Below are 25,737 nucleotides of genomic sequence, written 5' to 3'. Positions count from 1 at the left end.
TCAACTCCACGTCTCAGAGATCTGTCCAGGATGTTATTATTTGCACACATATATTTGAAACTATGTTTGACTGTTTTGGTTTTGTAATTAAAAATTGACTTCGGTAAGAATATGGTTTTCTTTAGGCCTTCCAAAAGGAGCTGGGGAAGAGAACCAGCAGCGTGCAGGCCCTGAAGCGCTCGGCCCGGGAGCTCATAGAAGGCAGCCGGGACGACTCCTCCTGGGTCCGGGTCCAGATGCAGGAACTGAGCACACGCTGGGAGACCGTGTGCGCACTTTCTGTGTCAAAGCAGACTCGGTTAGAAGCAGCTCTGCGCCAGGTAAAAATTATGTACTTACAGCAGGCGTAGTGGGAAGGTATTGAGGCCTCCATGAGAGCTGCCCTTGTGAAGGCCCGTGAAGCTCCCCATTTCTTAACCAAGACGATCATGGAGAAGGACATTCTTAGAGCATCAGTGCCTGGGTCCTTCCCCCACTCTCCCCGTCCTTCCCCCCAAAACTTAAATTACTACCAAGGGAGGCTTTCTAATCTTCCCATAAATGTGCTGCTTGAGTAATTTTTCCACCTGAATGTATAATGGGCTGCCATTCATCTAAAATCAGATTGTTAAAATTCATATATAGGCCTTTTTTATTTTTTTTAAATATATTTTTATTGATTTCAGAGAGGAAGGGAGGGTGAGAGAGAGATAGAAACATCAATGATGAGAGAGAATCATTGATTGGCTGCCTGCACATCCCCTACTGGGGATCGAGCCTGTAACCTGGGCATTGACCCTTGACCGGAATCGAACCCAGGACCTTCAGTCCGTAGGCCGACACTCTATCCACTGAGCCAAACTAGCTAGGGCTCTAGGTCTTTTTTATATATTAGATGCTTCCTTACATTTGTAAAATGCAGCACCAACTAGCTTTTATCTTTTTAATGGGGATAGTGCATATGATTAATCAATTTAAATAGAAAAAATTTTTTTTTCATTGAGAGGAAGAATCTGCTGTACTAAGCATATTTGGAACTCTTGTTTGGGGGGTGTGTGTGTGTGTGAACCTGTAGGCAGAGGAATTCCATTCGGTGGTGCATGCCCTGTTGGAGTGGCTGGCCGAGGCGGAGCAAACCCTTCGTTTCCATGGCGTTCTCCCAGAGGACGAGGATGCTCTTCGGACTCTCATTGATCAGCATAAAGTGAGTTACATAAATGCTAAGTCAAACTAAACGAGAAAATCAAAGTAAAGAAAGTTGACTCGTGGTTGCAAATGTCAATTGCATGAATGTTTTCCTTCCCAAGAACTAATTAAAGACCTAGTACATTTGAGACTTCACCTGTGTCCTCCATACTTGCATAGGTATGTCCCATGCACCTATACACAGGTATGTGTAGCTATCCTTTTATTTTTCCTTCATAAAGAAGGTTGTTATTCTAAAATTAGTCACTTGATTTTCTATCTTTAGGAAGTTTATTGATTTTTCTAGGGGGTTATTTGGCGTCTGACCAAAACTGGTCAATTTTGTTGCACTTTTATGTGCATTTCAAAGATGAAGTTTCCTTAATGAGCAGTTTGGCATAATTATACCATTAGAATTGTACATTAATAATTTTGACTTTCAAAACAAGCAAGTAATTTAATAATTGGTCTTCAAATTTCATTTTTAAGCCTCTGCCAATTCTGTTTTTAATAAAGAGCCACCTTAAATTCTTTTGAGAAGTAACTCTAGGATAAATTATAAGTTGATAAAGGAATTATATAAGTAGACATATTATTAAATAGTTAAGTAAAAATCTGGCCATTGAGGTTCAGATTAAGATCTTCCTGTGATAATGGGTAGAACTAGCAAAATCCTTAAGAGAGTGATTCAGATAGCTCTTAATAGATGTTTGAGTTTTTTTAACCTTTGACTCTAACTACCAAGAATTTGTAATGTAGCACTCAATGTTATATTGATGTCAGGATTCCTGTTATCTTTAAAGGATCTGTTTAACCACTGAGTAACCTCATCTTTCAAGGTCAAATTAGAAATACATCATTAATTCTAGTGTAGCATGGGTTACATCATCTATGGAGACTTTTTATTTTAATTACTATGCTCTCTCAATGATGCATGGTGTAACCTATAGCAATGAAATACTGCCTTGTCATTAATAAAAGTGACGTGAGTTTGTATGACATTATCTGGAGGAATAAAATGCTACCCACACCATTTAAAGTTGAAGCTAGAATGTAAGAAATCAGGTAAGAGTAGGAAAATTACATCAAATTTACTGTAACTATTTTATTCAGTTCAATGTTTTGAAAATGTAGTTTATGTTACTGTAGGCTGACCATCAGCCAGCACTGAGTTACTCTAACATACATAGGCCTGGGTCTCAGAGTAGCCCCTTGAAGCCCAGGTTCATATCCATCACCCTTTGGAAAGGAGTCCACTTGTGGTCTCGCCACCCTCACAGCAGGACCAGGGCACCCCCAGGAACACCAGGAGGCAGGTATCCAGAGCAGAAGTCATGGCTTTTTACAAAAATTATAGCTCCTCCAATAATATTATTTCATTATAATATTGATGAGAGGCGATAGGACTTTAATTCTTGTTCATATCAATTCGCCTATGATAAAATTGGCTTTGTTGTGTTGTTTTGCTTACAGTCACAGAACCTATCGACCATGTTAAGTGAGGACTTACTGTAATTATCTTTAAATATTTTTAAATAGCATAAGCTATTTAAATAACATGAAGTTTTTTTAAAGGGCCTCTTAGTAATGAACATTACCTAATTGCAGGGACATTATACATTCTTTTTCATTTCCTCTGCTTCCCTTCACACACTCGCTGATAGAAGAGAAACAGAATATTTAATTTCTCAGCCCCAGGACTAGAGACTTGTTAGTATAAATCAATTCCTAACAATGGCGAGTGTTCCCACATGAGCACACACTAAAGTGGCACTTGGGCAAGATTGGAAGAGCGCGGAATACAACCGGGAGTTGACAGCCCAGTCCCCAGCATTTGGGCAGGGCCAGGCTCTTGTAAGTGTAGGAGGGACTAAAAGTACATGATCACGTCAACTGTCCTCTGCAAAGTACAGCTGTTGCTAACCTCTGAATTTCTCTTCCTAGTCAAGTTTTTCTTCCTTTCATTTAAGAGGATATATATTGGGGAAATTAGAATATATTTAGAGGTAGGTCATGATATTTAAAAAAGTAGGTCAGTTGTTAATTGAACCTTGAATCCACAGAAGTAAAAATGGGTGCATAAAAGGTTGGAAAGCACTCATTCAATCACAGAAACACAAAATTGAATCTTTGATCTTGCGGACTTTAACATCTAGAAGATATGGATGTAAACAAATTAGGTCAGCACAGCAAGATGCTCAAGTAGGAGGCATATGACAGAGCTGCTTCTTGGAGCTTCAGAACAAAAGGTCACTAGACTTTATAGTAAACACCTATGTTTTCAGATGATCACCCTAGTCACAGGGTATGGGTGTCTGCTGTGTCTGCAGCCTCTGGCACTTCTTGACAGTGTGATCAAGGAATCCTTCTAAGTATGGGGGTCCAGATAGATTGGGGCATCTGTGGATGCTTGAAATTCAATGTGTGGTTTTGGAAGCTTGTCACCTGTTTGAGGGTAAAGGTCCTCATTTTTTAAAACACACTTGTAGAGTTCTCTGATTCATGTATCTATGGACACAGTTCTGATGACAGAAAGTAGTTACATATATGAGGCATTTGTAAAATAGTTGATTGGAAACCCTTTCCTTGGACCTTTTGTGGCTCATCTATGCTGCTGGGGCAGGGAGTGGTTCCTACTGGCCATGGAAGGGAGGGACAGCTTTTACACTGCTGGCCTGCTGTCTGGCCCGCTCACTCCAGCCTCCCTCTCACTCCGTCCTGGTTGGATATTTGTGCCATCTCTCCCACACCCTCAACTTTTCTAGCTCCTTTCCCAGACTTCTCTCTTCCTTGGCACCTCTTTTTAGTACATATTCCTATCTTTCCTGATGTGGTTAACACTATTTTAACTACTAACCCCCTTGTCTTATTTGTTAGGTGTTTGTTTTTTTTTCAATCAGTATTATTTCTATCTCTGGTATTACTGTCTCTCCCAACCCTACTCTCCATTAATACTATAATTATAATATCTCCAAAATCAGGAGAGAGTATATTTTGTGTAATGTATTTATACATTGAAAATGTATCATGTAAAGCATGAGATACTATCCTCTAACTGTATTTTAAAATATGTATTAGAAACTACTTTATTTCCTATTTTTGTGCCTTCTCCTCCCTTAATGCCCCAATTAGTGGATCATTCCCAGCTGTGAATAAACCAGTTGAACTCTGACAATCAGATGACTGTCACCAGAGTTTTGTTCTCAGCCATGCCAAGAGCTAATTGAAGCCTTCACTTCTGCTGCAGGAATTCATGAAGAAACTGGAGGAAAAACGAGCTGCCCTCAATAAAGCGACCAGTATGGGGGACGCCGTCCTGGCCATCTGCCACCCCGACTCCATCACCACCATCAAGCACTGGATAACCATCATCCGGGCCAGGTTTGAGGAGGTCAGTGTGGCTCCAGCCATCTTCAGAGCAGTGGTAGCTCTGACAGTCAGGCAGGAGGTGTGGAAACTTCAGCTTTTAAGATGCACTCACAGCCATGGGCACATGAGGCCTCTGCAGAGAGAGATGTCTGTCACATGCCTTTCCTGTGAGCATCACCCGTCCCTGCAATCCACTTTTCTTTAAACAGTGAAGGGCATTTTGCAGCCATGTCCCTGAAACACAAAAAGGCAAATACTTGCTTCTTCGCTGTGTAACTTACTTCCGGTCTCGCTTCCACATTGTGTCTGTTGAATAATCCAGGAGTTGGATAGTATTTCAGAGTAGTATATGCATGTGGAATGAATTATATACACGAAGCACATTAATTCTTTAAGATCTTAGCTATTTTTATTTCTACTCTGTTCAACATGGGGTAGGCATACTTGGTCCTTCGGAGAATGCATATTTGAACGTGAGTTAGAAAACAAAGAGAAGTCTGGGTGATTGAGGTACATCTCTAAACTTCTGAAGGTGACGAACATCCCCGAGCTGGGTCTTGGTACTACTGATGGGATCTAGAAAGACTTCCAGCCCAGGATGATCCTAGTTCACATTGAAATGATTAAATCATTCACTAAGATGGAAGAAATTCAGAGAAATTTCTATTTCTCCGCCAGGTGCTGGCCTGGGCAAAGCAGCATCAGCAGAGACTAGCGAGTGCTCTGGCTGGGCTCATTGCCAAACAGGAGTTGCTGGAAGCTTTGCTGACTTGGCTGCAGTGGGCTGAAACCACGCTTAGTGATAAGGACAAAGAAGCCATCCCCCAGGAAATTGAAGAGGTGAAGGCCCTCATTGCAGAACACCAGGTAAAGTAAATGCCTTCCTACCCCCGTCTTTTCAGGTATTTTCTTTCTTTCACTGCTGTAGTGCTCAAAAGATTGCTTTGTACCTTCACGTGCATTCCTCAAACACACTCCTCAGCTCCTTCCAACTGGGTTTCTAATTCTACCACTGCCTTAAAACTTCTCACAGATAACTGAACTTTGACGGTCTCTCCTCTTTATCTGTTATCTTCCCAAAACTCTTTCCTTTTTGGCCTCTGTGAAGTTACACTCATGGGCACTGTCTCAGATTGGCTCCACCCCTGCCCCCCTGCCTCTCACATTCTAAGTGGCAGTTCTATACTCCATTCATCTCTCTCTCCCTCTCCCCCTCTCTCCCTCTCCCCCTCTCCCCTTCTCTCCCTCTCTCCCTCTCCCCCTCTCCCCTTCTCTCCCTCTCTCCCTCTCCCCCTCTCCCCCTCTCTCCCTCCATGTTTGCATTTTCTACTATCCCTCTCCCTCTTTCTCTGATGTCGCCCTTGCTGGTTTCATTGCTCCATGTTTGCATTTTCTACTATCTGCTGCTGTGAACATCTCCCGAGATGTCCACCGTCAGAACTCCAAATATGCAGCTATATCATCTTACTCAAAAAAATCATTTCTCGCCCCAGCTGGTTTTGCTCAGTGGATAGAGTGTCGGCCTGCAGACTGAAGGGTCCCAGGTTCGATTCTGGTCAAGGGCACATGCTCGGGGTGCAGGCTCGATCCCCAGTAGGGGGCGTGCAGGAGTCAGCCAATCAATGATTCCCTCTCATCATTGATGTTTCTGTCTCTCCCTCTCTGAAATCAATAAAAAATATATATTTTAAAAAGTCATTTCTCCTGTATATCCTGCCTGTTTTAAACTCTGAAATGATGGGCAAAGCACTAACTTTGATCTGTTTGCTTGTTAGTCTAATTTACATTTACAAAGAGAAATGTTGTGTCTGCTTAGGTGGTTAAGCAGTGAACATTGCCATTATTATTTTAATAAAAAGATAAGGTGTCTGTGTCTGTCATGGCCCTGCACTGTCTCAGGCCATGTTCTCTGTGATCAAAGGTATTAAAGTGATCAGAGTTCTCTAGTGTAACAAATATTCCAGAAATGTGTCACTTTTCACGGTCATCTGCCTCCTCCTTTCCCCATCCTTTTTCACTGCAGCCCCTGCCTTTGCTGCATAGTCCAGATAGAGGAATGCATATAGTAATAATTATATATATAACACTGAAAATATAGTCAACATGAATAATAAGCCTAAGGAGACAAGGTAAGAAATGGCAAGATAGTCAGACCTTTTAAATATAAACTTTAACCTGAATAATGTTTACCCTCCTTGGCAAAGCATACTCATTGACAGAAATATTTAAACATATCCCCATTTAATGTGGATGCTTTTTGTCACTGTATATCACAGCCATCTTAAATATATAGGTGAAGTGTGCCACGGAAGAGTCTTAGGGGCCACCCCAGTGAACTAGTTCCTTTGCAGACAAATGCTCACTTTAAGATCCTTTGAAGAGCGTGGACACTTGATTCTGGCTGGTGCACACACAGGTTACGCTATTCACACAGCCGCTCCCATGTGTGGTTTTCAAATGACAACCAACTGCTTTTGTAATACTGGAATTACTTAGCAACTATAACATTTTATAGTCTTTAGGAATGAGTAAATGCTATGTCATGATGGTTTAGTTCCCCTATTCCCTCCAGCCCCCCTAAAGATAAAACACGATGATCTATTTGTTTTTCAGGAATAATAGAGTGGTCCTTTTATCCTGTTGTTTTTAGTTCATTTCTAAAGCTGGCTTTCTCTGGCATACTTGTATTTAATTGATATGAATTCTTGCATTTCAGACCTTCATGGAGGAAATGACCAGAAAACAGCCTGATGTGGACAAAGTTACCAAGACCTACAAGAGGAGAGCAGCTGATCCTTCCTCGTTGCAGTCCCACATTCCCGTCTTGGATAAGGGGCGAGCAGGAAGTAAGCCGTGGCCAAGTTCTTTAAATGGTGAAGCAAGGAAGTTGGCTTTCTTTTGTTTTGGTTTATTGTTTGAAGTTTTGGAGCAACTGGTGATTCTACATGAGCTCTCTATTCTAAAAGGTTTTCTTGAAAGAATACATGGGCTCAAATTTCATAGCCACTCATTTTAAAATAAAGAAAAAGACACGTCCAGGTCAGAATGTACAAGTTCATTGGCTTGAAGTCTATCTTTTCAATTAGCTAGAAGAAACTGGAAAGTTTGCAAGAAGAACAGAAATCATCAGCCCCTCTGAATTGTCTCGTTTTGCTTCTGTTATAGAAATAACCTTAGAGTGGAATGGAACAGAAATGGCCGTGACCTGGATAAAGTTCCTGACTTATCTGTTCAGTAGTGACCAGCAATCTGATAGATTTTGCCCATGTTTGTATGACTGCAGGCTACCTTGACCCAATGAAGTAACATTAAAAAAAATAATAGCTAGCTTGGAGAATATTTTTAAAAAGCACAATTTATATCATCCATGTGTATATTTCTGAATGGTGCTATGATTTTAAAAAAATGGTTTCAGATCTGTTGTAGTTACTGTGCTGCACAAGGAGGCAAAGCAACAAAGTGGTTAAGAACTCTGGAGACAGACTCCTTAGCTGTCCTCATCACTCACCAACTGGGAAATGTAACCTTCGACAAGTTACGGAGTTCTCTCTGTTAGCCTCAGTGTTCTCATCTGTAAAAGGGGATAATTATAACCTCATTGGACTGTGGTGAGGATTAAATGAGCTAATGTTCCTGAAGTGCTTAGCATACTTTCTGGCAGATAGTTAAATGCTCCATAAATATTAGCTATTGATATTCTGACATGTGTAAAGCCCTATGGGAGTTAGGAATTCTGGGCAAATCCCAGATGGACAGCAACTTCCTATATGACCTGAAGCCACAGTCATTTTTCTAAGCCACAGTTAACTAATTAGTGAGGAGAATGTGTTGAGACAATTGTTCTGTGAAGTTGTAGACATTGGTGAAACATAGCCAGAAAGAGGGAGAAAACTTTAGTGAGGCGGCAAGTTGTGTGTGAGACTACGCATGGGAAACACAGTGTCAGTGGGAAACGGACTTGGGTGAAAGCTAGTGTCCTACTTCCACATTGGATTGGAATTGTTCAGTATCTCGCTCTGACTCTAATGGATGCCCAGTATCTCTTGCCCTCATTTGCCCTCACCTGTCCTGCTTTCAGCCTTATTCTCTGCGAAGGGCAACTAGGTTTATGTAACTGATTCTGACTATTCTCACTACCCTGGGAGATTTCTGTTATCATGCCTTAACAAAGAGATGCCTTAACAAAGAGAAGGGTCACAACATTCGTTCTCATTGAAATGGCATGAGTTTGAAGCTCAAAACTGTCTTAAGCATACATTTATTGAGAGAGCTTTCCAGTACTTAAATGCACCTGCCATTGATATTAGGCATCATCTAAACAGGGTATTTCTCGCTGTGCTACCCAAGAATGAAGTTGATTCAGCCTTAGCTAGGAACAAATAAAGGCCAAACCTTATCCTATTTCAGAAACCCGGAAACTGCCGTCCTAACTCAAGTTTTATTTTAACAGGAAAACGCTTCCCAGCCTCCAGCTTATATCCCTCTGGGTCACAGACACAAATTGAAACCAAGAATCCCAGGGTCAACTTACTGGTGAGCAAATGGCAGCAAGTCTGGCTCCTCGCGTTGGAAAGGAGGAGGAAGCTTAATGACGCCTTGGACAGACTAGAGGAGGTGAGAACCTCGCATGTATATTCCGCACTATATTGTCATTTGCTCTGTTTACTGGGACACATTGCCAACGTCTTGATTTTTCAACTTTCCTGATAATACTTAAGCAAACTCTTGCTATTTGAATGTGTATTTTACTTCTAAAATTAATACCACAAGTATGTACATTTATGTTGGGGGGGAAATGTGATATATGGAACTGGGATTTAGGGAAGCAATAAAGTGAAAAAATAATATGTTTCAACATAATCAGAAACTGACTCAAGAAAAGATCTAGCCCTGACTGGGTGGCTCCGTTGGTTGGAGCATCGCCCCCTGCACCAAAAGGTTGCAGGTTCGATCGCTACGGGAGGCAACTCATCAATGGTGAGGATTTTAAAAAAATCCACACAAGATCTAGCTTGACATATGTTTGCTTGGTGGTATTAACTAGCAAATATAACCATTTATAATTCAGATATTTTCCTTATAGTCATTCTTTGATCTGAGAGTTAGGGTTTCAGATTGTGAAGCTGGGCCATTGTTAGCAGTCTAGGGGAGTGCCAGTTGCAGACAGTGAGTTGTGCTGCTGAGCTGGGCCTGCTGCCCAGTGGGCACAGAACTTACCCGTGGCGTGACGTTGGCACTGTCAGGAATTTTCAGTTTGACTTTTTTTGGGAGTTTGATTTTCCCCTGTATTTGTAAAGAAAAGCCAGAATGACCACAGTGACAGTAATACACTTTACAGAAAATTTTTTTTTTCTGTGTCTCCTTTGTAAGGTTATACCTTTCTTTGAAGTGGGAAAGATACCTGTATTACCTAGAGGCTCATTAAAAATAACTTTCTTCATATAAGCTATAGCTTGAGCACAGCATTAACCACCAAAATATCTTCTGCCCTTTTCAGCTGAGGGAATTTGCTAACTTTGATTTTGATATCTGGCGCAAAAAATACATGCGATGGATGAACCACAAGAAATCTCGGGTGATGGACTTCTTCAGGAGAATTGATAAAGACCAGGATGGGAAAATAACCCGGCAAGAATTTATTGATGGCATTCTTTCCTCAAGTAAGTCCCAAGAGAAGTGACTGAAATGGATATAATTTTTAAAAAAAACAAGCACAGTTTAAAATTGTGGGGCCAGTAAACTCGTGTTACTGATAAAGCTTCACCTTTAAACTTGGCTATGAGGTCACCACTCTCAAAAAAAAAGTGCCTTTGGTAAAATTTATGGCTTTGGAGTCAGACACCCTTAACTAATTGTGTTTCCTCACACCACTGAAGCTGTGTCCTCATTAGTATAATAAAGTTAATAAAATGTGATTCTTAGATTGTTTGTGTTGCCTGGCAAAATGGAAATCAGCAAGCCAGTCTCTCTTCCTTTTGTTTCTGATTGACATTCTGAGCTAACATTATCACTAGTAGGAATTAGAACTCTTTCATATAAACGTTGGAAGGTACACATCATCCTCTTGTTTGATGGTCTGGTCATGTGTATGTAATAGCTCCGGCACATATTACTGGGAGCCATTCTTAAAGTAAATTTCATATAAATTATTCCTTAAGGAAAGTGGTAGTTGAAACATTTGAAATTTGCTAATATTAAATAGTTATCAACCTAGAAAAATAGCAATTTCAAATGATTCACCCTAGTAGTAATTAAAGATAAATTTAGATCATAGATATATGTGTGTGTGTGTGTATAGTGATTTCATTTGTTATATAAACCAGTTTCTTAAAATTTTTTAATATATTTTATGACCCTGATAATTTAATCAACCACATTAAAATTAAAATGTACAACTGAGAATGTCTTAAGGCGGAATTAAGTTACACTACCTACTATTTTTTTTAAAAGACTTAAGTCTTTTTATAAAATGTTATAGTAAGTAGCAGGTCTTATAAAGTTTAATTGGGAATATCGTGTGGCTTATACTGAGAGTATCTTAACTATCACTTGTATGTGGAATCTAAATAGTCAAACTCATAGAAACAGAGAAGAGTGGTTGGCAGGTTCTGGGGGAATGGGAAGAGGTTGGTAAAAGGATGCAAACTTTCAGCTCTAAGATGAATAAGGCCTGAGGACCTCATGTATGACATGGTGACTATAGTTGATAAAACTGTATTGTATAACTGAGAGTGGTCCTTAAATGCTCTCTCACACACACATAAAAGATAAATACATATGTGAGGCAATAGATATGTTAGTTAACTAGATAGAGGAATCCTTTCCCTGATATATACAAATATCAAATGATTACAATGTACATTGTAAATGTCTTACAACCTTGTCAAGTAAGTAACACTACTTGCTGTTGTTTTGAAAATATATAGAGTTCCCTACCAGCCGCCTAGAGATGAGTGCAGTTGCAGACATCTTCGACAGAGACGGCGATGGCTACATTGACTACTATGAATTTGTAGCCGCCCTTCACCCAAATAAGGATGCATACAAACCTGTCACCGATGCTGACAAAATCGAAGATGAGGTACTCACTATCTTCCCACCGCTTGCAGCAACATGACTGCACAGTGTGTTCTGCCAGATCTCATGCACAACTCATGCAGCCTTTTATTTATTTCCATGTTTAGCAGTTGGTCAGGGTGTTAAGAATTCATTATGTAATAATAACATTAAAGTGGATATCTCATTATTGTTTTTGGCAGGTGACGAGGCAGGTAGCTAAGTGTAAATGTGCAAAACGATTTCAAGTTGAACAGATTGGAGACAACAAATATAGGGTAAGTTTTCAAAGTAACTTTGTAGTTCTTTTAAAGCATAAAACTCAAAATTTGTTTGTAATTTGATCTGCATTGTTTTCTAGGAGTGCTAATTATTTATTTTTACCTCCTATAAAAATTGAATGGTGTATGACTTTCTAATTCTCATCATTTTAAATTACATAAAAATAGTGTGCATTTTCTATATAAGGACGTACCTTTAACATGTACAACATGTACATTCCCTTTAAGAAGAAAAATATTTGCAGAAAAACACATTACTTATATTTATATTGCTTCATATGACTTTACTAAAGGCCCGGTGCATGGATTCGTGCACCCGTGGGGTCTCTTGGTGTGACCTTCGGGGATTGGGCCGAAACTAGCAGTCCAACATCCCCCAAGGGATGGAGTAGTGTGCGAAGCGGTAGGCGGCTGGGGAGGAGCCCGAGCCTAGGCCCGGTGCCACACCGCTCCTGCTCATCCCGGCCCCACTGCGCCTGCTGCCACCTCCACTCAGTAGGCTCGCTGCCACTCCACTGTGGTCTCTGCACACCCGTCCTAGGGCAATGCTGGTGCGCCCATGACCTACAAGCAGCTGTGGGTTCGTGCCCATTCATTCCCGATGCCAGTCCTGATCCCGGTCCTAGTCTGGATGGGGGAGGGGCGCGCAGGGGAAGTGTCCGTGGGAGAGGCTCACATGGCCGCAGCTGCACTCGCCAGCCATGAGCCCGGCGTCTGGCACCTGTTGGTCAGCTGAGCAGTGCTCCCGCTGTGGGAGTTCATTGACCACCAGGGGGCAGCTCCTGTGTTGAGCGCCTGCCCCCTGGTGGTCAGTGCGCATCATAGCGACCTGTGGAATGGTTCTTAGGCTTCTATATATATAGATAACCTATTTTATATGATTACAGGTAAGTTTTCATCTTTTCAATAATAAAGCTATTCCAGGCCAGAACAACAAAATTAAAAATGTCTGATTTTTATAAAATGAAAAAGAGGCAATGTTTTCCACTTGTACGGTAGTATTCCCTTTTATTCAGAATCTCAATAACTTGGTTCACCTTCCTGAAAACAATTACTTGAAGACCAATGTGACTTCATCACTCTTTCTCATTTTTGGAACGTCTCTGATATGTAGTAGCTAGATAGAAAATGTGCCAGGTATCCCCTAATACAGTATATTACTTACAAATGAAACATTATTCATTTTTATTTTTATATTTACATATTGAAAAATATTCATCTAAGTATTTGAATTTTTAGTTTAAATTTGAAACCCAAAGATTTTCAGAAAATTTACATAGGGAATTTTCTGATTATTGGGTTTGAAGTTGGATACCTGCACATCTCTAAACTAGATGCTATATCCAGAAGCCCTGAGTGTGAGAGTGTGTGTATTCTAGAGCCATATAGAAAGTTTCCTGTTGAACTAATTATATCTTTCTTCCATTTTTCATTTTTTATCAGTTCTTCCTGGGAAATCAGGTATAATTCAGTGGAATGTATTCGCAAGTTCCCAATGATTTTTTTTAAACTTTAATTCATAGTCATTAAAGCTTGCCATGGCCAATCTTTCCCATGCTGCCCCCCTAGCTACTACATTGTTGGTTGGCGTGGTGGTTCTGTAAATGCTATAAGGGTCCTTGATCCAGGATCCCTTTTTGCCTTGTGTCTCAAATGAGGAGATTACTTTTAAGCAAACCAGATAATGAATTGTGGCTTGGCTGGTTACAGTGTTACAAATGCCATTTTCAGTTCCCATTGTTGATAATACTATTAGCACAGGGTTTATGCCAGTACACAGTGGCTAGAGAAGGATCAGCATCAGGCAGAGACACAAAGACAGGGTATAGAGAGGCCTCAGTGGCACTCAGCCACAAATAATGTGTCCTCTCCAAAGCAAATATTGTCCATTTGTCCTAAATCAATTTAGAACTTTGCATCCTATGAGTAGAAATTTTAACCCTGGAGGTTTTGAATGTTGTAATTCCTTTTGAGAAAATGTATCTCTTGTAACTTATGAAATCTTAGTCACAATTTATGCCATTTTGACCTCACATTTAAGTCAGTATATAAACTGTGTAGTGGTACTGCACATAAGAATTTTAGAACTAAAGACAAGAGCAATCATGTTTTGATTGAAACAAGGAGGATTTTTTTTACTATGTGCTTTTGGAAAGAGCGGTACTATTTATAGTACCTGACCATATCATATTAGTTATTACTCTGCCTCATAGTTTTAAGTCCATATTACATCTTAAACTTCAAATTATCCACGATCCCCACTTATTCAATCACATAATTGTTTCAAATAGAAATGTTTAGTTAATTTGAATAGAGGTTTTTAAAACTTCTATATGTTATAATCCATAAAAATTTAGTTTCTATTCTTGTTATTTGGAGTAGCAATTAAGGTAGCATCATTTATTTGCAGAAAGGATTAAATACCTCAAAAGGTTTTCTTTCATTGAAAGCACAAAGAACAGCATTAGTCTATTTTTTCTTGTTTCATAATTTGGCTCTTGGGAGAATTAAGGAAATTCTGAAGACAATGTTAGATAATGTCTTCTCAAATTAAAATTTAAAATCATCTGTTTATTAAAATTGAAATTCCACATGTGTAAAGTACTTCAGGCAGTTCCTTAAAACTTTTGTTTTGAATGTAGTCCTGGACCAAAAATGTCTGGTCTAATTATCTGGTTACTTAAGGGTAATTTTCTTTCAATCCCCTCCTTTCCCTTTGCTTATCAGCAGCACCAAATTTTTTTTCTAACAAAATAAGTATATATATATTTTTTATTTTTTACACTTCAAGTACATTATAGGAATAGGTTCAATGATAGAAAAGTTAAATCTCAAGGCTTAAAAATTGACTTAGAATTTGCAATATAAAAAGGGTTGATGTAAAGCGCATGAGTTCCTGCCGGTGCATTTTACATGCCTCTGAGGTCCTTCTGAGTTTCAGGGTCTTGAATGGTTGGCTTTGTTTTAGGGTTCACTTCCTGAAACTCAGTGGTTCAGCATATTGAAGGGTAGCAGATTGTTTCTACTTAAAATTTTCTGTTTATCCATCATGAGCCTAGGCAAATAGTCAAAGTCACAATTGTATTCTACCTGCCTTAAAAAAAAAATAAGCTATGTATGTTTAATTGACTGTTCATTTTGCTATGGTATCTGCTGGGTTGGCAGCCGTGAAATTCAATATGGTGCTTTTTATAAGTTGGATATGAGCCTATTAGAAATGATTTAAAAGTATAAAATTATTTCTCATGGGCTTTCAAAACAAATCAACCTTGTGATCAGAAACTACGTGTAGTCTAGACATGTATTCAGGACTTGCAGAATTTATAGCATATCCAAGTGATTGGAGATCCGTGGAAAGGGCAAGACAAAGATGACTGCTTATTACAGTCAGCAGTTATGATACAAACAGTTTGAAGAGAAAGTCTTTTAGATTTGAAAGCTGTATCATTAATGTGCCACTGACTGTTCTAATGTTACAGTAATATAAAATGGCACATTCGTCCAGTCTTTAACAAATGGGTTTACCAGGTTATTAGCGATGCAGAAATTTTATTTGACTGTGAAATATTTATCGGTTATGTTCATTTATTACTTTATCACCTTATGAGTTTATGAAGATTTCTCCCACAGATTTCAATGGCAAAGTTTTAGTGTAAGAGGAGGTTTTAATGAAGAAGAATCAGAGTTTACTACATCTTCTTTAGAATCATCTTGCTTTGTATAAACCCTGGGCAAGTGGGCCCGTGCTTATTTTCATGGCTGTTTGATTTCTAGAAACATTTTTCAATCACCACTTTACTAATGTATCTGTCATAAGAAAGAAAAATAATTTCTAGAAGAAATCTTCCATATTCTACTTGATAACCTTTGTTATCTTTTTTTCAAACTATTTCCCCTGGGCTAAATCAGCATGCAGCAGCCTAACGCAGATCATTACACACGCCTTTTTCTGAGATTTTACTAATCGCTGTGAACTAAGCAAAACGTTAAAGTTGGTTGCTTACGCTACTGCAGATCACACACTACCCGTCAGTGTAGAATGAGTAGTGACAACTAGAGGGTCTTCTTCCTTCATCTTCACAGTTTGGAGACTCCCAGCAACTGCGACTGGTCCGAATCCTGCGAAGTACCGTGATGGTTCGCGTCGGAGGCGGGTGGATGGCACTGGATGAGTTCTTGGTGAAAAACGATCCTTGCAGGGGTAAGGAGATACCTATGTTGAGATAATAACACCATAAAAGGATGTCGATTTTGTATTCATTTCTAGCAACAAAATCACGCTCGGGTATAATTTTGGTCATTTATTTACAATAGTGCTTCACATTGGTCTGTCAGCCTGAAGTGTCCAGAGAACTTGTGGCAGTCATTAAACCTGTTCTTCTTGTTGCTTTTTGAACTCTCTGGATAAACATGGGACTGGAGGCAAGAAATACTAGATTTCCTTTCTGAGATGATCCCATCTGCAATTTTCAAAATGAGCAATTGCACCAACCAGGGGAAGGAATTCATCTCTCATTAAATAACAAAATAGGAGGGGAAAGAAATTGAGGTGATGGATACTGAAGATACTGGCTAGTGAAAGTTTAAACGTGAAATTTTTTATGCAATGGTGGAGATGAGGAAAGCAGTACTTAAAGATTAAAAAAACAAGAACTGATAACCCGACTCTGACAGAGGCAGAACATTAAAAATATAGACATAAACTATAGCTCTCGCCATGTCTGCCAGCCTAAGAGCCCTTGATCAGCTTTTAATTTTTCTTATTTTTCAGATCCTGTTGTCAATTTTTGAATCCCTTATTGATTCACCTTACAAGTGGTCATTTGATCACCGTTTCTAGTTAGCTCCCATGGACTCATCAGTAGGCCCATTTTTCTTTGAAAAAGACAAAAAAGACTTTTGTGCTTTTCTTGAACCCATTTTAATCCCTTTAAACAAACAAGAACAAATGTTGGTGCCGGCACTATCAGGCTACCAGGTGGGAGGTCATGGTTCCCCCAGTGGGCTCTTGGTTACCTTGCTGCCACTGAAGACACAGGTGTGGTGGGTGAGTTCCTCTGTGGTCAGCAGGCCTCTCTGCCAAGGCCACCGTAGGATGATCACACAGCCATACCTAGGAGCTCTGCTGTCTGCAAGTCAAAAGGTATAAAATCACACAATTTTCCTTTTTGTTTCGTATTTTGAAAACAATACAGCCTAAGGTAATGTAGTTCCTTTTATGAAACAAAGAGATTAGAACGTGCAGTGTTCTATTGGGTTGCTTAGGAAAGTTGGTGTGACTGCAAAGTCTTCTAAATACATTTTTCTTATTGAGTCAAACCTTTGAGTGCTTCTCCTGATGCAACTTTTCTCCTAAATGTGTGCCAAAGGCCGGACCTGAGCACCCCTTGCATATTCAACTACTGACTGTACTTTGTTTCTTTTCCTGCTAACAGTATTCTTTAATGTGATTGATCTCCTGTGTCATTTTTTCTAGTTCATCATCATGGGACTAAAATGTTACGTTCGGAATCAAACTCTTCAATTACTACTACTCAGCCTACTATAGGTTGGCAACCCCTCTCCTTGCCTCTCCCCTCTTACCTTTTCTCTTCCCTACTTTTACATTCCTGCTTTAATTATTTGTTTTAAAATAACACGCTTCATCCATTGCGTATGGCTTACGTCATATCCAACTGAGCTGGTGCTTCCAAACGTACAGTCTGAACGTTGCACACACTTGCAGTGTGTTGCAAGCGTAGGTGATGTGTAAGTGATCAAGCACATGCTAACACGCTGCATCGGGTTCTCGTGGAGTGTTCTCCGTGCGCACATGTGTTCGTATGAGTGTGGCATCACTGATGACCTCCCGGATCCCTGGGTCTGGTGTTCGTTATTGCATGTTGGTAAAAGAGAGCTTTTCAAAGCATAAAATAAAAATACTAGCTGCCTCATTCCAATGAAAAACCTGAAAGTTTCAGTGTTGTCATCATGATTAACAAGCCATCTGTCCTTCTGTGTAACTCTATTGTTGGATTAATCCCAAAGTTAAAATACTGGCATTCTCCTTACCTCAGCAGTACATGCAAAAGGCACAGTCCCTGCTTGACTGGCTTGTCCTCTCAGTGTGCGGAAAGGGTCATGAACCCATGTGGGCATCAGTAGCTGGTGGATTAACAATATTTTAGCATGAGCTTTCCATTTTCATGCTGACTCTTTCTTTGATAGTGGTTATTCTGGCTGGTGTCTGGTGTTAGAATAAACACACTTTTTCTTTTCTTTCCCAAACTGACTTGTATCCAAAAGGAATGCATTGTAACGGAATGCATTCGCCTTTTTGTTATGCTGAGTTGGAGTTGGCATGGAAAAAGATGTTCTCAAATCCTCAGCGTAATCGGTGGCGCCAGGTGGTCGTTCCTCCCATAAATGATTGAGCGCCTCTTGTTTTCCTTCCTCTTCTGTTTTGTGTGCCTCGTTGTGTGTTATGCGATCCAGCGAAAGGAAGGACGAACATGGAACTTCGGGAGAAGTTCATTTTAGCAGACGGTGCCAGTCAGGGTATGGCTGCTTTCCGACCCCGCGGCCGAAGATCGCGGCCTTCATCGCGTGGAGCTTCCCCCAACCGATCAACATCTGTGTCCAGCCCGGCTGTCCAGGCGGCCTCCCCGCAGGTTCATGCCACCAGCACACCCAAGGTAGGACTCGGCTGGGAAATGTATTCCTCCTCCCATGCAATCAGTGTCTTGAGTATACTTCTGAATGTTGTAGGACCCTAGAATCTGTGAGCTTTCTCCATTATGTTCCTTCTCACAATATGGCAAATGAAGGATGATACTTATTTTTTTAAATATATGCTTTTGCCCTATGGCCCCTTGTAGAGACTGGGAGCTGCTTTTGTTACCTTTCAGATTGGTTTTTCTTTGTGAAGCTTCATTCATTTTTTTGGTTGTGTATGATTTGCCATCAGATCTTTCCACGTATTTTTAATTATTATTGTTCTTACTGTGAAATGTGAGTCTTTGCTATGAGTATCTCTTTCTGTGGCTTTGTGTTTTACCTGCTATCCTTTACGTTTGATTTGCCATTGTTCCATACAGATCCTCCATCCTTTAACACGCAATTATGGTAAACCATGGTTGACAAACAGCAAAATGTCAACTCCTTGTAAGCCAGCAGAGTGCTCAGACTTTTCCGTGCCATCTGCAGAGGTATCGTAAGGCCCCAGATTTCAGTCTAACAGCCTTTCATTGAAACTATCACCCACTAACATTGCTTTAACTCTCCCTTAATATATGTACTTTTGATACTGCTATGTCTTTTTAAAAATATATTTTTATTGCTTTCAGAGAGGAAGCGAGAGGGAGAGAGAGAAACATCAATGATGAGAGAGTATCATTGATCGGCTGCCTCCTGCACGCCCCCTGCTGGGGATCGAGCCCGCAACCCGAGCATGTGCCCTTGACTGGGATTGAACCCGGGACCTTCCAGTTCCCAGTCCAATGCTCTATCCACTGAGCCAAACCAGCTAGGGCACTGCTATGTCTTTTTAATAGACTTGTATAAAATAAATATCAACCCACCAGTTCTTGGAAGATATGAAAGTAAAAGGTTAACAGAAAAGACAGATTTTAGCTTTTTCTCCTTGTATAATGTCAGTTTAACATAGCCACACCTGCAGGTTCTGTACCTTATACTTAATTTTAATTTTCTCTCTTGGGAGAGTGAAGTACAAGAGATTATATCCAGACTTAAGTAAAGTTTCTTTTAAAGCTGATGGTATGCTTTTGCTTCTAGAGATAAGAAATGCAACCAATCCCCTTTAGGTGAGAGTGAGAGGCAGTGTCATATGCAAGAGAAACCACTTAACTAAAATAATTTTCATTGAGTGTTCACTATAGGCAAGGTCTTTTTGAATGTCTGTTACACTTATTTCTGCCCCAAACACTGGGTGGGTGAGACATAAGAGCAGGGGCTTTGTCATGCAAACAATTATGTGTCATTTACAAAAGGTACATATCTTTATTGGACTTCAATGGCTATTATTATTCAGGCAAGCTCTAGCTTTTTTAATATGGCGTGATATATGGGGATACAATATTTACGTGATATAAAATTTGCCAAGATTAACACATAGATCCTTTACATTCAAGTGAAAGTCAGCCATATATCTTTTAAAGGAACTTCTCTGTGAAATGAAAAACATAGGCACCAAATAAGCACATGTTTGATTAGAAAAAAACCACAATCATTAGGGGGAGAAAATCTATTTTAATAAAAGGGTAATATGCTAATTAGACCAGATAGATTGGTCATCTTCTGGACGTCCTTCTGGACAAAGCTATGGTGGTGGGGGCCGAGGCAGAGGCGGTTAGGGATAATCAGGCTGGCAGGGGAGCAGTTAGGGGGTGATCAGGCTGGCAGGGGAGCAGTTAGGGCAATGAGGCTGGCAGGGGAGAGCAGTTAGAGGCGATCAGGCAGGTAGGCAGATGAGTGGTTAGGAGCCAGCGGTCCTGGATTTTGAGTAGGATGTCCAACTGCCGGTTTCAGACATCCCCCGAGGGGTCCCGAATTGGAGAGGGTGCAGGCCGAGCTGAGAGATTCCTCTCCACCCTCCACTCCGTGCACGAATTTCGTGCACCAGAGCTCTAGTCCCTAAATAACGTCTTTTGAGTTGAAGGAAGTATTTCAGGTTAAAGGCCAGAATCCAAGTATGAAAGTGATATGCTTTAGAAAGCCCTTTATGCTTTTTATAACACTTTCTGATCTATTATTTAATCCTCACATCAGTAATAAAACATAGGCAGGGAAACTGTTGTTTCCCTCATGCCTCAGATGGAAATGATGGAAATAACATTAATGATAGGGGTAGAAATGGGGCAGAAACAACTCATTCTTCAACTCCTCCTCATTCCCCAGCCCCTCATTTGCACTCCTCCCCCTAAGTGAGAAGCAGTAGTATCATAACATCTAGAGGTGTCTGTCACTCATGATGGATCTATTGTAGCAAAAACTGAGACCAGTTCAAGGAACCTCAAGCAACATGTTTGCTTTAAATATTTTGAGCTGCTATGTTAGTTCAAAATTTTAAAAAGTAGAGACTCCTCAAATTAAATTCTAAGCATGCTAATTTTGACTAAAAGAAAACTATGTTTTATTTCAAGTAGGCTCATCAGATAAAAAAACAACAACAAACAAACAGACAAAACAACAGTGTACCTTTATAGAAGGGCTTTAAAGGTAGGGTTTAGAACAATTCAAAACAACCAAGGCATTCTGAGAATAACGCTTTGGGTCTTCCGTGGTAATGAATTCTGCTACCTTGAGTGATATATTTTATAATTGTGGGTCCTTACTCTTTTATGGATAATTGAGATATTCTTAGTTAGGAATTTAACTGGATCAGAGATGTCAGATCTTGGGCAAATCACTTCCCTCCTCAGGCCCTCATTTTTCACATTTGTAAAAAAAAATTGTGATTAGATGAGTGGGAAGATTAATTGTGGTTATATGTCTGAAAATATTTTGAAAACTTAAGTATTATATGTATAGTAGTCATATATAAATTCTATACTTATATATATATGCATAGAATACATATGTAAAATATATGTATAGAATATATATGTATGGATACATATGTAAATGAATTACAAATATTACGATAATATTACAGATTTGTAACCCTGGTGTATCAAAAGGTCTTACATATGCTTTATTAAACATTTATAACTATTTAATAAAGAAACAGTTCATTTTTTTAATGCACACATAATTTGGATTAATTTCTTTCAAATAGCTCCCTTTGAGTTCATCAAGGAATATGACAATCCCTACACTTCTCAGGAAATTGGTTTATTTATTTTTTTTAACTTTCAGAGAATTTTCAAAATGTTGTAGTGAACTATAACAAATGCAGTTGTTTTAGGCTTATGATAAAATTTCAAAGTTATGATTGCTTTAGACAATCTCTGTGAACTCCTATGAGAATTATAAAAGAATTATCCCCAAACATTGCCTAAGTATTTTGTATGTAAGGACCACAGAAGGTCATGGATCCAGAAAATGAAGTGGCATTTTACCAAGTTCTAAAACGTCACTTTTTTTTTCCAGTTAATTTGTTTAAGTGATGGCTATCTCGGCTTTACTTGTTTACTTATTGTTCTATTTCTGTTGGTTTATTTCTGCCTAGTTTCCCAAAAGTGTTGGCTGTAGCAGAGTATCCAAGCACAATTTTTCAGAGCCCCATCTCCTCTCTGTACCATGCAGTCAGCATCGTTTCATCAGTATTTCTTAATTCCATACTATTTACTGACAGACTGGAAGATACTAACGTACTCACAGTTTAGTTTGTCTTTTTTCCCCTTGCCATCATTTGGGGATCTCCATTTTTGTGTTTCTTCTTCAACATGAATTCCTTGTCTTTGGAAGGTTCCCTTTGAATTCAGGGAGAGAATAAGAAATTAGTGGAGACAAGCAAGTGAGAACCCCATGCCTCGCTGAAGAGGTCTAGCAGAGGGTTTGCAGCCATCTTTAAAGTGTTGTCGGTGATGAACTCGCGCAGTATCTTGAAATGTGCTTTCACTGATTGAATACAGGGAACACCAATACAAGGAAGCAAGCTTCGACTTCCAGGATATTTATCAGGGAAAGGCTTCCACTCTGGGGACGACAGTGGCTTGATAACGACTGCAGCCGCCAGAGTCCGAACACAGTTTGCTGGTGAGTGTGGTGCATGCCTTTTTTTTAAAAATCCTCACCTAAGGATATTTTTTCCATTGATTTTTTTTTTTTAGAGAGAGTGGAAGGGAGGATGGAGAGAAAGAAAGAGACAGAAATGAGTGAGAGAAACACATGGATTGGTTGCCTCCCACACATGCCCTGACCAGGGCCTGGGATTGAACCCGCAACTGAGGTATGTGCCCTTGACCTGCAATCGAACCAGAGACGCTTTGGTGCACAGGCTGACGTACTAACTGAGCCCCACCGGCCAGGGCGCGTGTCTTGCTTTAGTGGCTTTTGAAGTACACTCTGAAGATGGACGTCCCCTGTCCTCATTAGGAAGAAATTATGAATTGATGATGCTGTGTTCTTTTGAAATGACACGTAGCCCCAGTCCTCCAACAAAGGTAGGGGATAAATGAGTCATGGGAGTAGATGACTAGAAAACCCCTTTTGGAACGTGCCAGAGAGAGATGAGAACAGAAGAAAACTACAATAGTATCCTGCCCCTCTTAGCTGGAAAGTCTTGGTCCTTCTGTCTGCTTGGAAAATGTACTGGGCTCTATGTCAGGTGGTTGGCGAAACCCACCCAGACTGGGCCTGACACCAGTGCTTCTCATGTCCTCACAGAAGAGTGAGCCTAACCCCTGGGGTTCTGTGCTCAGCGAGCCTGAAGTTTCTTTAAAGTTTCAAGTCCTTTAAATTCCCATGTGCTTGGAATTACTTGTCCTCGGGCCAAACCTGCACCTAAGAGTTTGCTCCGTGTTTGCACTGCACGCATCTGGGTATCCACACTGCACTTGGGAAAGCACAACCGTGCATTAGAGCTGTGTTCTTTATATCTGTTTGTAGTGAATGGAATCCTCTTTTAAGCCCAAACCTAAATTGTGTTAGTAAATCCAGCTTTCTGTATATTGTGTCGGCTTAGAGGGGGGCTGCCTACCCTTGTGGAATGGAGAGAACCATGAACCCGCAGTATTTTCTGAGTGCCCACAAGGTGTCAAGAGAAATCGCTGAGATTCAAGGTGGCATGAGGTTTCGGGAGCCTCTTGCAGATGGACCCAGTAATAAGGGTGACCCATCTCTGCCCTTTCTCCCCAGATCCCAAGAAGACTCCCAGCCGACCAGGAAGCAGAGCGGGAAGCAAGGCTGGTAGCAGGGCCAGCAGCCGCCGAGGCAGTGATGCGTCAGACTTTGACATTTCAGAAATCCAGTCCGTGTGCTCAGACGTGGAGACTGCCCCCCAAACATACAGACCTTCGCCCCGAGCAAGCTCTCGGCCGTCCACAGCCAAGCCTTCTAAAATCCCTACCCCCCAGAGGAAGTCACCGGCCAGCAAATTGGACAAATCCTCAAAAAGATAGTGCCATTGGTTCCACCAAGGCCCTTCCTTAAGCATTTATTATTTAAGTTTTGAAAGATGTAAAATATGATGTAGAAATTATTGTGAAATATTGCAAGAGGTGAGTTTAAAATTCTGCAGATGGCCTTATTTGTGTATTTGTCTTTTTATTTTATCTGTATAATTTTTTGTCAGATACTCTGGGGTTAAAGTCACATTCTGTGTGAGGGGAAGGTAGAGTGTAACATGCACTAACATTTCTGCACTGTAACGTCGGGAGCACACACTAAAATCAGTTCCCGTACCTGCAGGTAAGTCCACATCCTCTAAAGCCACAGCCCTATATGGGTAGCTGACATTAAGGATACCTCATGACTTTTTCTCGCTTTTGTGGAAACTCCGAAATGGGGAAAGACACACACAAGGGAATATGTCAAGATGATTTTAATGTAAACTAAAAGCTGGAGGGCAGAAAGACAGACACATCCACACCCAGTTCTGTGAGTTGTATCTGACAAAGAACTCCCAGGAAGTTACTCGGAAGCACCCACGAGCGCTATGATGGTCAGGACCCTTGCACCATTTCTGTGCCATTTCTTTACGTGAGGCCAGAGGTGTCCTGGACGGTAGACCTATTATACTGTAAGAATATCATTATAAAGTGCATCCATATAACTGTGAGGTTTTCTTTTGCTTGAGTGGACAGTAGCACTTGTATCATTGAACTCATTTTGTATTAAAGCAATTTTTGCTTGCAGAAAGCTATGAAATAAAACATGTCCCTTAACCACATTGCTATGGAATTAATTTTTTTTTCCCCCAGGGAAAAATCGGTGTATTTTTTTATGAGCAATATCAATTTGGAGTGACCAAAAGATACTTAAAAATGGGTTTATTTTGATTTCTCATCTGAAATAATCATGTTCTGGTATTATATCTATATTTAATAAATATATACATTTTAACTTATAGAAAGATATTAGTATGCATTTAATAAAACATATTCACTTGAACATATGGAATACCTGATTATTTAAACTGAATTTTTTTCTGGCTTTTTGTTGTTGTTGCTGTTTAAAATAAAGGTTATATGTATGATGTATTTTACTAATAGTGTTAACAGGCTAAGCTTGGGGATATCAGCGATATGATATTATAATAACTATATAATAAAATCACATGAACTACTCATTCTACAAATCTACACTAATAAAAGAGAAAGATGCAAATTGACCGTACCTCTGTGACACCCACCAGCCAATTAGGAGTGGGTATGCAAATTAACCCAACAAAGATGGCGGGTTACTTTGCATACGCAGGCACCAAGCGGCCTGGGTCCTGGGTCAGGCGCAAAGCCATGCCCGCAGGCTCCCAGGACCATTGCTGGCTGGGAGTCGAGAGCAGCCACCCAGCTTGACAGCAGACAGCAGGGCCTGCTTGGCCGTCACCAGGGCAACCCAGGAGCTGGCAAGCACGGCCCGCAGGCAGCACCCAGCAGGGCCTGCTTGGCCATCGCCACAGTGACCCAGGAGCAGGGAAGCATGGCCCACAGGTAGCTCCCAGCATGGCTGTCACCACAGCAACCCAGGAGCAGACAAGTGGGGCCGCAGGCAGCTCCCAGCACTGCCTGCTTGGCTGTAGTCACAGAGACCCAGGAGCAGGGAAGCGCGGCCCACAAGCAGCTCCCAGCATGGCCTGTTTGGCCGTCACTGGGGTGTGGAGCAGGCAGGTCCCACAGAGAGCAGAGAACCATGGGGAGTGGGCCTAAGCCGTCAGTAGGACATACCCTGAGGGCTCCCGGATTGGAGAGGGTGCAGATCAGGCTGA

The 25,737-nt window shown here is 40.6% G+C and overlaps 1 protein-coding gene across 8 annotated transcripts in view; it reads left to right on the top strand.

Annotated features, from left to right (window-relative positions):
• DST (dystonin) overlaps nt 1–24,923 on the top strand; it is a 421,009-nt gene extending 396,086 nt beyond the window's left edge. For 2 of the 8 annotated variants that reach the window (XM_023755575.1, XM_023755574.1), the window contains 16 exons: nt 126–320; nt 1,055–1,183; nt 4,412–4,555; nt 5,212–5,400; nt 7,250–7,379; nt 8,984–9,147; nt 10,031–10,193; nt 11,460–11,614; nt 11,793–11,867; nt 13,314–13,331; nt 15,954–16,071; nt 17,347–17,418; nt 18,345–18,544; nt 18,947–19,057; nt 22,445–22,568; nt 23,670–24,702. In XM_023755575.1, coding sequence (XP_023611343.1) covers nt 126–320; nt 1,055–1,183; nt 4,412–4,555; nt 5,212–5,400; nt 7,250–7,379; nt 8,984–9,147; nt 10,031–10,193; nt 11,460–11,614; nt 11,793–11,867; nt 13,314–13,331; nt 15,954–16,071; nt 17,347–17,418; nt 18,345–18,544; nt 18,947–19,057; nt 22,445–22,568; nt 23,670–23,932 — 2,250 coding nt within the window. In that variant the 3' untranslated portion in view covers nt 23,933–24,702. Of the gene's footprint in view, nt 1–125; nt 321–1,054; nt 1,184–4,411; nt 4,556–5,211; nt 5,401–7,249; nt 7,380–8,983; nt 9,148–10,030; nt 10,194–11,459; nt 11,615–11,792; nt 11,868–13,313; nt 13,332–15,953; nt 16,072–17,346; nt 17,419–18,344; nt 18,545–18,946; nt 19,058–22,444; nt 22,569–23,669 lie in introns of all 8 variants that reach the window. The other 6 variants (XM_023755576.1, XM_023755577.1, XM_023755569.1 and 3 more) reach the window with 5 other exon arrangements.
• Nucleotides 24,924–25,737: the final 814 nt, after the last annotated feature.

The sequence above is a fragment of the Myotis lucifugus genome, unplaced genomic scaffold (genome assembly GCF_000147115.1).
Source record: "Myotis lucifugus unplaced genomic scaffold, Myoluc2.0 scaffold_80, whole genome shotgun sequence".
Classification (NCBI taxonomy): Eukaryota; Metazoa; Chordata; class Mammalia; order Chiroptera; family Vespertilionidae; genus Myotis; species Myotis lucifugus.
Note: the sequence above shows the minus strand (reverse complement) of the source record. Positions and strands in the feature narration are given on the sequence as shown.